At 44.6% G+C, this 12091-nt stretch overlaps 1 protein-coding gene across 1 annotated transcript in view; it reads left to right on the top strand.

The window, feature by feature from the left end:
• UQCC1 (ubiquinol-cytochrome c reductase complex assembly factor 1) overlaps positions 1-12091 on the top strand; it is a 180355-nt gene that overhangs the window by 31176 nt on the left and 137088 nt on the right. The window contains exon 4 of the mRNA XM_090064074.1: positions 67-177. Within this exon, the coding sequence (XP_089920200.1) occupies positions 67-177 (111 nt within the window). The remainder of the gene's footprint in view (positions 1-66; positions 178-12091) is intronic.

Raw genomic sequence — 12091 nt, 5'->3', positions numbered from 1 at the left:
GGGGGGGAAGTGAGCTTGAACAACATGGTTTTTTCACTTTTTCCCCTTGTTTGTTACTCTTACCAGAGACACACAACTAGTCAATTCCAACTGACTAAAGTTCAAGGTGGAGGTGGACTGATGCAAACCAACAGTGCAGTTACACAGCAAAGCAGAATACTTCACAACACAAATAAGGTTAGAACAGCTTGATACTTATTTCTGACCAGAGGCCCCGTTTTGCTAGTCCCTGTACAGACATGTAATGTATGTGATTATTTTAAAGGGTCTGGGAGATGGTAGAAATATGAAATGTTGTAGCATGCAGTTTATAACAGACCATGCCTTTTAATTAGAGCTGCTGGACTTCCTTCCAGGGGATAAAGTACATATCAGAATAAAGTCCACCCCAGATTTGGAGATGGATTCCTTCTAGTATAGGTCATATAAGGCCTGGCTAGGAAGGGGGGAAATGATAACAAGGAGCAGATGTTCCCTTCTCACTGTCACAGAAAGCGAGGCATAAATGGTGTCCCTCCATTGAAAGTTATAAGATGATGTTCCCTCCATGTTATGGGGGATGATGTAAGACAGCAGAGTTTTAATATCCATTCAGTACTGTTGCACAGCATGTTAATAGTTGTAACTAAGTTTGTTGTGCTGTAAACATTGTATATAGTGTTGACTAGTACTGTCTTGTTTCCTTGTGGCCCCTCATATCTGTTTGCTGCGTCTGCTGTGGCCTTTTGTCTTACACTGTTTGCAGACACTTTGGGGTAAGGGCCATCCTTATTTGGGTTTGTATTGTGCCTATTGCAATAGGGGTGTGGTCCTTGATGAAGACCCTTGGTTCTACTTAAATGTTTGATAGTTCTGATCCAGTGAGTTCACAGGCTTGGGGATCAATAAAATTCATGTATCGGACAGAATAACAGCAGTCGCAGCTTGCTATTTGCTTGGCCAGATAGCAGTATTTTGTAGATATGGCATAGTTATTTTAAAAATATGCATTTGAAAGAGGAAAATGGAAGTGTCTCTGCATATTTTAACGTGGAGTGTTTTTCTCCTAGATGTGAGGAAGAGTTCAAATGAAATAAATTAATGAGAAGTGTGGGAGAAATAGACCACTACTATTGCAACTATAGCCTATCACATATCTAGAATTTTCCTCTGTAGATCTTCAGGTGCTTTACAAAATATGTTTGTATTGTATCCTCATTTTACAAATAAGAATCCCAAAGCAGAGCTGAAGTGACTTGCCCAAAGTTACTGAACAATCCAGGGATAGTGTTTAGTATGGAAACCAAGAACTGTAGCAGGTGTTCATTTAAATGTGCCATGAGATCTGATCCCTATAATCCCAATAATCACACATGCACGATTCACACATGCATGACAAAAGGTTTGATTTTTGGGACTGAGGATACTTGCCAGCATAGGGAAGCCCAGGATTATGATCCCAGGCTCCCTTGCACCAGCAGGTTGACAGCTGGTTGTTCACAGGTCTGGGGCCCTGGCAGGGACTGCCCTGGGCTGGTTCTAGACAGCGGTGTGGTCCCCTTCCCAAACCTACAATCAGTTCATTGTTGGCCCAGCTACACGTTCAATAGAGGATGCCATACAAACCAGCCATAAAAATGTTCTATATTATATGTGGAACAATTTTATGGCTGGCTTGCTGTTATATGGTGTTTGTAAATTGGGTACACGTATAGCACCCTTGCCATCTGTGCCATGGTTTATGCACAATTTGATGTGGTAATGTGTAGGTTGCCCAAGTCTTCTAAATCCTAGCACTGAGCTACTTCTTAGCTAAGCAAGTATGATATCATTTGCAGAGCCAAGTTTTGTAGTCCAACAGGGTGATAAGTGCGTAGCAGGTAGTGTGAACAGGTAGTGAAAGGCTTAAGCATGGAAGTGGTCAAGGCAGGGACAAAAAGCTTACTGGAGGAAAATGAAGAGACAGATAGCATGGGCAGAGCAGTGAGCCATGGCAATGGTGTGGTTGCAAGGGCTCTTTTTAGCACCATCAGCTCAGTCCTTGTCTGATGGAGTTTATTTGCTGGAGAAGGTAGAATAATGCTGCCATCTCCACTAACACTATTTTAGAATTTACCTGTTTAGGACCTGCTTTGGATTGTTCTAAAAGTATGAGTTTGAACTTCACATCATGCAACTCAAAATCTAGTTGAAAGTGACAGGCAAGCTAAGTATCTGCTACACAATGATTTTTTTTCCCAGATCAGAAACACCTATTACACCTGTATTTTAAAGCAGTGGTGCTCAGCTTCCACTAGTGGTTCTCTGGCTCATGGAGCCATATCCTCCTCCTCATGAGTCTGAAATTTGGTGGTTGGGAGACTGATAGCAGAATTAATTGCTCCCAGAACTAGGGCAATTAATGCTACCACTGCTTACCTGCTGCCAAATTTTTGGGCCTGCAGGGAGCCTTGCAGTCTGGATGACATGGTGCTGTGCACCCAACTGTGCTGGTATATAGTCACTCTTTGGCTGGACCTAGTGCTTGGGCTTGCACTAAAATGTTAGATTGCACCATGGGCCATCATTATGCGCTGACATTGTGTTGAACCAGGTCCACGGACAAACCACATGCATGGCATATAACCCACAGACTAGGTCCACGCCATATATTCCACCTGTGGTGCTGGAGAAGTTGAACATCACTATTTTTAAAGGGTTTAAGAAAAGGATGTGGATTCCACAGGATTTAGGATGCCATGTTACACAATGCTATTTTAAATGGGCATAAGGGGAGCAAGTAGTCAGGAAACAAAAAGGTAATTACTTTAGTTGAGATTGAACTAAGGGTCTGGATGAAAATCTTAATAGTTTGAACAGAGAAAATGAATGATCTTTCAGTTGTAGTCTGTCCTTTTCAGTCATGGTGGGAAAACGTTTTTAAATTAATTGTGAGCACTGATTGGTTTTCAAGTAGTATTGTCAAAACAAGGAGGCTTAACTTCTCTGGGTTGTATTCTGAGTTTGGGGCATTTGACACTGGAGTAAGAGCTTAGGAAGAGACTTGCATTTTTTCGTGTCCCAAGGGAAACCTGTTTTAATTTGGCTGAGCTATAAGCCTTCAAAAAGTGGTGGGGGTTTCTTTTTGTTTGTTTTTGGTTTTTTTAATGCATGCTTAGTAGATCTTACTTTATGCATAGCAGTTTGGACATTAGTGATCTTTGGCTACATTTCAGGTGTTGGCAGACTGAACTGTGTGTTCCTAGGTTCACTGTGACCAAATGCTTAATTGCTGAGTCCTGTAATTCTGAGTCCTGTAATTAGTTCCTGAGCTAGTCTAACTGGATTTCTAACTGAAATGCAGGCCTTCTTAAAAAGGGGATTTTTACCTCTGCTTTATTGTCTATCAAATGTCTTCTTACCTTTTAATAAACAATGTTCTTGGGTAAATCTGATATCTTTCATTAGACCAGCTCAAGTAGTTGGAAAATCTCTTCTTAGCAAGCTTCCGGGCACAAACACCATTCATCAGGCTGAGGAAGTGTCTGCAGATGGTGTGTGCTCTTCCTGGGTGGAGTGGTAAAGCAGCCAGAGGCCAGTACATATACAAGAAAGCCAGTCAGTTAAAATGTAAGTTGAGGTGTTGAGTTGGTGAGAGAGAAGTTGTGGTGGGGGGGAAAAGGAGGAATGAATGTAGCTGTAGTCAAAGGAGAGACAGGAGGGTGTGGGGGAAGGGAATGAGAATAACTAGTAAAAAGTAGAGGGTTTACCTGGCGGATCAGATGTTAGGCAGGTATAATGTGTTGTAAATCCAATGTCTATATTTAGTCCATGATTTTTTTGTATCCAAAGTAGACTGATGAACTGAAGTTCATAGGCTTGTCTGTGAAAGGTATTTTACAAATTCCCTTTGAAGATTAAAACTGAGAGATTGGGGAGAGAGTGCAGGTGTAAAATCCAGGAATGTTGATGGCTCTGTTGTGGGGTATAGTATAATTGTGGGGTGTAGTAACACCTGCACCTCCAGAAATGTAATATATCTCATCTGGTGCACCAAATGCCCTGATGGAAAATATGTAGGAGAAACCAAACAACAACTGTGCACCAGAATACATGCACACCAGAAATCTATCAAAGACAAGAATAACCAGTTACCTGTGGGGGGCACATTTCTCACAAGGAAACTACTTTCTCTCTTTTTCCCTCCAGTCTCTTGGTTCTAATCCTCAAAAGGAATTTACAAAATACCTTTCACAGATGAGCCTGTGAACTTCACTTCTTCAATTTACTGGATACAAAAAATCATAGACTAAATATAGACATTGGATTTATGACCCATTATAACCTGCTTAACATCTGATTCCCCAGGTAAACCTTCCATGCTTTACCAGCTATTCTCGTTCCCTTCCCCACCCACCATCCTGTCTCTAATTCTTTGACTATAGCTATATTCATTCCCCCTTCTCCTCCCCCCCACCTGTCTCTCACTTACTGACCACCTCAATTTACATTTTAACTGACTGGCTTTCTTGCATACTCACTGGCCTCTGGCTGCTTTACCATTCCATCCAGGAAGAGCACAGACCATCTGCAGATGCTTCCTCAGCCTGACAAAGGGGTTTGTCCCTGAAAGCTTGCTAAGAAGAATTTTTCCAACTATTTGAGCTGGTCTAATAAAAGATATTGGATTTACCCAAAGAACCTTGTCTGTCTGTGTCTTTAGACCAGCATGGCTGTTACCTACTCTCTCTCACTTTTGAAGATGAAATAGTGGAATGTGAACCAAGAGCTCCTGAGTTCTCAGTCCTGCTTTTAGTTAGTGATGGAAATTAACATCTGCATTCCACAGCTTCAATTATATGATATCTTATACCACTTTTCTAGGATGGAGACAAATATCCCTTTCAGAAAGATAACTGAAACTGGGAGTAGGTGCCATGATTTAGATTTTTTGTCATACATCCAATGTCTATATTTTTTTGGTTTAATAAAAGATGTTGGATTTACCCGAAGAACCTTGTCTGCCTGTGTCTTTAGACCAACACAGCTACAACCTACATGCCTGTTTTAGGTTTTACATAAGAAATTTGTGGTGGAGCTATCAGGTCTTTGTAGTTGTAAATCAAATTTACTCCACCAGTCAAATGCCCTTAGATGATTTTTTCCCCTCAGAGAATTTAGTGCTATATAGTAAATCAGAGCTTCTGACTTCTGCAGCACTTGCGAGAACTCAGCACAAAAACTCTAAATCTCAGCTTGGCTACCAATAAAAATGGTGATGTTAAAAAAAATAGACATGATGGGGATATGAGGAATTGTTGTTCGCACAAGGCATACAGTGGGTAAATGAAAACAAGCAGAATTTTTATCAGGGCATAAGGCAATATTATTGAAATAGATCATTTAAATAGAACAAAAACAAAATGTAAGATATGATATTCTACTTTAAACATAGACATTCACATATATTAGGGCTGTGCGAAATTTCACTGCCAGTTTTGTTTTGACTTTGTTTCAACCCATTTCAAGGTTGAAACAGCAAAATTGAAATGGAACAGATATGGTTGAAACAGCCTTGAAATAAAAGGCAAGCTGAAATGCTTCACTGTTTTGACGTTTCGCCCATAGGCTATAATTGGGAAGGTTCAGACAGCTTATAACTGTCATTTCTGGCCTGGTTTGGATGAAACTTGCTAGCTACTGTGTATCGAGCTGGTTCCTGAGTGAATCATGATTGCTTGCGTAACACAGTAGCTAGCTAGGATAACGAGTTAATGAGCAAGGATTAACACCTAGGAAACCACAGACTAAGGAGAGGAAAGAATCAGTACAGAGTCGGGAACTGTTTCTGCCCCAAGAAACAGATAGTTGCACGAGTACCCATGTCACGAGTTTTGCCTGTCAGCAGCTAGGGGTGCAGGGCCCCAGAAGTCCCCTGCACCTATCTCCTTAACAGCTGGCAGGCTTTCTGGCCGCAGCTGGGCCTAGCAGCTAGGCCCGCAGTAGTCCCTGTCCCCGCCCCCGCCCCCCAGCCCCCTTTGCCTCAAGACAGACACAGTTGCACAAGCACCCATGACACGAGTTTTGCCTGTCATCAGCTAGAGGTACAGGGCCCCAGAACCCAGAAGCCCCTGCACCTATCTCCTTGAAAGCTGGCAGGCTTTGTGGCCTCAGCAGGGGCTAGCAGGCCTCCAGTGTTCACCGTGGTGTGCTTTAACACATGCAGTGTCACCCATGTCACGAGTTTTGCTTGTCCACAGCTTGAGGTACAGTTTTCCCCCAACCCCTGCACCTATCTCCTTGAAACTTGGCAGGCTTTGTGGCCTCCGCAGGGGCTAGCATGCCTGCAGTTTTGACCCAGCTGTGGCTTAACACCTACATGTGACACACGTTTTGCTTTCAAAATATTGGGGTGCAGTTTCCCTGAACCCCCTGCACGTATCTCCTTGAAACTTGGCAGGCTTCATGCCATCAGAAGGGGCTACGATTCCTGCAAGTTTCATCCAAATCAAGCCAGAAATGACAAAGTTATAGGCTGTATTGTCCTTCCTCATTATATCCTATGAGTGAAATGTCAAAACAGTTTTGCCATTTTGACCCTTGTTTGGATGGAGTGGAACAGCTGTTTCGAATCAAAACGAAATTCGAAACAAAATAGTGTTCCGTCGAAACAGAATGCTGCTGTTTCGTACAGCGGTAACATACATATACATATATAGCAGCTTATTGATGCATTCATATACATACACATATATGGCTGATACATTTACGTACGTACACATATATAGATATTCATACACATAAACACGACACACTCAAACTCACACACATAGATAGTCCTGCAAGTGTTAAGATGTTACCAATCCTCAGTTGTGTGAGTCAGCTTGGTGGCCAGCCAAGCTGAACATGAGATTGGAGCTAGGTCTTCGTTGGACATGTTCCAATGCTCCTCTTCTATGATGCAGGACAGACCCAAAGCCTTCTTTTTCTCACCCACCTTTTATAATAGCTGAAATTTTGCTGGGTGCTTTTCTGAGAAATTTCTGCTGAAGTCTGCGGTGCTGTGATGTAAGTCACTGTACTTTCCTGTACTTTTTCCAATAAAGTCTGCTGTTACAGCGCTATGGTTTGGTAGCAGATTCTTCTTGCTTTGGGTCTGTAATTTTCTTTGGAACTCTTCAGCCATTAACCACGAAAGTTATTTATATATTTCGGTCATCTGGACCCCAAGAGGAACTGTCTTACTATATGTATCCATACGTACATTTACTCTCTCTTCAAGCATACACATCTCTTTCACATACACCACATCTCTTTTCTTAAGCATATTCTATTTAAAGTATAAAAACAGAAACATCAAAATGGCTGTCATACTTAAGCTAAATAACATAAAACTAAAATGGAGTTCTAACTAAAGTTCTAAATAACCTAGTTATTTATGTAATATAAAAAGTGAATGGATATTAGTTATTTGAAAGGTTTAAATGATAAAGCAATAAATGATGCAAGTAATATAAAACTAAAAATGATAAAGAAATAAATGATTAATACAGGTGGTGTTTATAAATGCGAAGTTAGCTTTAACTCAACAGAATTTTATGCCCCATCCCAACATTGTGCCTCCTGTTACGCATGGCAGGAGCCACAATGTTTGGAATGGGCCGTAAAATTCGTCAAATCTCAGTTGTGCTACTGGTGGGCATACAGTGGGACTGGGGCTGCCCCCAGCCTGCTCCCACAGATTGGGCAGGAGGCATCTGTGTCCCAGACACTGGGTCTGTGCCATAACCAATTTCAATGCTCAGCTGAGCACCAGGATTGAGCTGGGGGCAGAACCTGGTCTCCAACTAGGACCCAGGGCAGCTCCATGCTTGATCCCAACACAGACATGAATCCCATGTATACTGCCCAGCTGGGCTATATGTGCACTGTTTAAAAGCCCAGGGCAAGCAACCCCAAGGTCGGGGGGAGCCTCTCTCTGAGTTCAGGTTCCTGGAGTTCTGGGCCTACACTATTAATGTAGCCCAACCGGGGTTGTACACTTGGTGTTTAAAAGCTCAGGGTAGGGAAACCTGAGATTGAGGAGAACTGGTTCTCATTGTTGGGTTCCCTTGCCCCAAGCTTTTAAAGGCTGCATGTACAGTCCAGCTGGGTTGCATTCACAGTTCTTAAATCTGGGGCTACCCCATGCCTGATCCCAGGGCTGGGGGAGGGAGGGGAAGTTGTTGTGTGCTGGACTCTGGGTCTGCCCTGTGCCCTATCCCAATGCTCAGCCAATCCTGGTGATTGGGGAGGAGGAGGGCTTTGCCTCAGATCTGGGGACTGCTTCTTTTTTTGATCCTGATGCCAGGGCTTCTCACATGCCCAGCACATTTGCAGCTATATCTTACACTCCTCATACATGTAAATGTGCAGGGGAGCCTATTGACTCCTCCAACCCCAGCAGTTGTAAGTGCCCTGCTCTGTACCCCCTGTGAAAGGTCAACTGGGGACCTCTACCTGCACGATGCCAGCAATCAGCTGTTTGTAGACATGTGAAGGGACAGCCACACATGCCACACCCTCAGATAGAGGCAAACTGATATATCGATTGCATATCGGATTGGCACTGATGAAAGGAAAATTAACATTATTGGCAATCAGATTTTTTTGGCCAGTCTATCTGATAAATGCTGTGTGTGCATGTGCAGCCCTAGCATGCACATAGCCAGGAATGCAACCCGGCAGCTTGGAAAGCAGCATCTGGCCAGTAAGTCTGTGGGAGGGGGGGAGGAGTTCGGGGGGGGGGAAGACCGAGGCCCCCACAGTGAGGGAGGGAGTGAGGCGGGGGTAGGTGCTGCCCAGCTAAGGTAGTGAATGTAACCCTGTTGGGAGTGGAATGGAGCTGTGGGTGACTTGTCCAGGAGAATGGGAGGGCAGGGAGAGGAGAGCTGGCTCTCTGCTACTTTGCGTACCCCTGGCGGAGGCATATGGTAGGGTATGTAGCCCCCAGATTTGTGCATGGGGTGAGGGCAGGCTCCTGCTACAGACTCAGGGCCAGGGCGCTGCTACAGACTCAAGGCCAGGGACTGCGCTAGTCACTTCCCCGTGGTAGGGTCTGGGGTGGGGCTGTGTTTGGGGGGGGGGGGAGGAGGGACAGGGTGGGTAGTGGCAGCATTGGGAGGGGTGGCTACAGTGAATTTTGGGGTAGCCATCCCATAGCTACCCCTCCTAGCATTGGTACTACCTGCCCTGCTCTTGCCTGCTTGGAGCCCAGCCCTGGCCTAGTACCCTGCCAGGAAGAGGTTGGTGCTGCCCCTGGCTCTGAGTCTGCAGCAGGCAGCCCACCCTTGCCCCACACACAAATCCAGGGGGGCACGTGCCCCCCAGGCCACCAGGGGTGCATGCTGTGGTGGAGAGCCAACCCCCGTTCCCACCCTCCTATGCCCTCTAGACAACCTGCCTGCAGCTCTGTCCCCCTCCTGGCGAGGTCGCATTCACCACCTAGGGTTGGCAGTGCCTCCCCCACACCCTTTCCTCCTCCACAGACTTACCAGCTGGACGCTGCTCCTCAAGCTGCTGGATTGCATTCCTGTAAATGTGGCTGTTGTATTGGTATGGGCTGATGTGGCTGGTTAATGATTGGCCACTGATATCAGCCTAGAAAATCTTTATCGGTGCACCCCTACCCTCAATTTAAGGTGCTGTACAGACCAGTCACAAACATGTTCTATATTACTGTCTGTAACAGGGTCTCCCTTGAGGCCCTGTTGCTAAGGAGACAGGGGTGGGAGGAGGGCAGCTGGAAATTATTACCCCGCGGAGGCGGGCCCCAGCCCTTAGGGAGCCAATGGCGTCCAGACTTGGGGAATAAGTAGAAGAGAAGGTGAAGGAGGGACGCCTTTGGCACCACGGAGAAAGAGAGAGAAGGACCTAAGAAGACGGACACCGACGTGGGATCAGCGGGAGCAGAGGGATCCCAGAACACAGATTGTCACCTCAACTTACCTTGAGTCCACGAGAGCTGCGGGGAGAAGCGGAGCTGTGCCACGGGCGGGAACTGTGGCTAACATCCACGAATGGAAAGGCTACGGTGGGTCAAAGAGGGCAGCAGGAAGGACGACCCCCACCTAGACCCTGAAGAGTCTGGGTGGTTTCAGGACCCCGAGGGGAGAGGGACGCTGAGAGCTGGGAAGGCAAGTGCCGACCACGGGAGAGCCGGAGAGCCTACATGCCGGTTCTCCTGGAAAAGCCGCAGGCGGTGGCTGTAACAACCTGGTAATTGAATAATTACTGGCAATAGCGGGACAGATGGTGGCCGTAACAAGCGGCTAATAAGTTAAATAATGATAGAGACTAAGACCTGGGGCGATCTCGGGGCACTGGGTTCTTAGAATGGGGCTGGCCAGGAGGCTGGGAACCCCAAGAATAGTCTGCTGGATTGCAGGCTCCCAAAAAGGGGAGTTTCCTGTAACAATAGAGCCTCATGGAATAAAACACTAAAAAATAGATATTAGTCAGTGTGGTACTTCCCGCGGGTACTTCTATATGTGACAACCACTTCCGTCCTATTTCATTCTTTAAGATCCAAGTCGTGGCAGGCGGGAATTACAAGGAAAAAGCGGGTGCTTGGTGGACGCGCTGACACTGTCATATAGATGCCAGCACAAACAAGTGGTCTTCAGTTTCTTTTAATCTTAGAAACTGCTAAGCTCCCTGCAGCCCCCTCACTCTCAAACTCAGCTCAGAGTGCTTGTGATATCCTAAACCTCAGGTGTATGCCCTGATACTTCTGGATTATTCAGCTTTCCTGGTCTTCTTGAGTCGTCTTTCTTCTACCCCCAATCTGCTTCTCCAGGTATCATGACTTGAGTCCTGTCTCGGCTGTCATAGTGCTTTCCTGTTCATACCTTTTAAAAGGTTATAGGGGCTTCTGTGGACTTAAGATGTGAGGCAAAGCTGGGAGACAGGCAAGAATGCAGACATGGGACCTGTGAGACAAGGGGGAGTCGTGAGTAGCAGAGTAATTTAAATAAGGGATTGGCTGGAAACACTTCAAATGGTTTCTTGGTTCCTTTCTTTCGTACTGTGGATCTTTTCCTGAAGACTAGATTCATCTAATCTCTCCCAGAAGTTTTTACACCCTGAATGCTTGCATTTCCAGCTCTTTTATGCTTAGTTGTGCTCTTCTGGGACAAGGCAGGTTATACTTTCAGAAGTTATTGTACTGAAATATCTTAATTATAGCTGGGGCATGATCCATTTATTTGCTTTGAAGTTTATATCAGAAGCCTTATACTGGCATTAGAAGTAGATTGGGAGCCAGTGAAGGGCTGAATCATAAGATAGAAATAATCACTGCAATCTAAGCCATGAAAGAGGTGGACAGCTGCATTTTTCATTGGTCTAAATATACCCTATTCATACTAGGCTCTTTTTCTTACAGTAAATCACAGGAATCCAAGCTGCAGGTGACCAGTGACCATGGCATGTTGCCAGGTTTTTCTCTGAGAAGAAAGAGCTGAGTTTTTCAGTAAAATGGAGGTTAAAGGCAAGCTTAGAAGGCTTTCTTAGAAAGATCTTGTTTGTTTGCTTTTTCTTTTATCCCCCAAAATTGTTGGGAATCATTTTGACTCCCTTGTTTTTGCTGAGTTTTTCCTTATGAGTACAGAAATGGCTTGGGAATTTTTTAATTCTCAACTGAAGAGCATGGAAACATTGAATCTTGAAAAAGAAGTTTGTTTAACTCTTACATTTCAATTAAAAGGATGTTAATTTACATGGCCATCATCATCCTACTGGTTCTGCAGTTGTCTTTAGTACCTTTCAGAACAGATAGGACTCAGATTTCTAATGAATAAAGGGAAAAACGCAGATAAACTTTTACCACTTAGTAAAATGGGTTGTAAAACAAAATTCTTGTCTAGTGAAATTGTGGAATCTCCTTCATTGGAAAATTTCAAATAGAAATTAGATAGGTATTCATCTGGGATGGTTTAAGAACAGCAAAGCTGTGCAGGGGGCTGGAAACAGATGACCCTTGAGGTCCCTTTCAGCTCTATTTCTATGAAAAAAATCAGTTCTGTCTCTCTTTATGGAAACCATCTGTTACAACTATTACTGTTTGTTTTCAATGGGCATAAGAAAAATAAGC

Source organism: Crocodylus siamensis, chromosome 10 (genome assembly GCF_052110815.1).
Source record: "Crocodylus siamensis isolate JL-2025a chromosome 10, ASM5211081v1, whole genome shotgun sequence".
In the NCBI taxonomy this organism is placed as follows: Eukaryota; Metazoa; Chordata; order Crocodylia; family Crocodylidae; genus Crocodylus; species Crocodylus siamensis.
The sequence above is the reverse complement of the archived record's forward strand: the minus strand, read 5'-3'. Positions and strand labels throughout refer to the sequence as shown.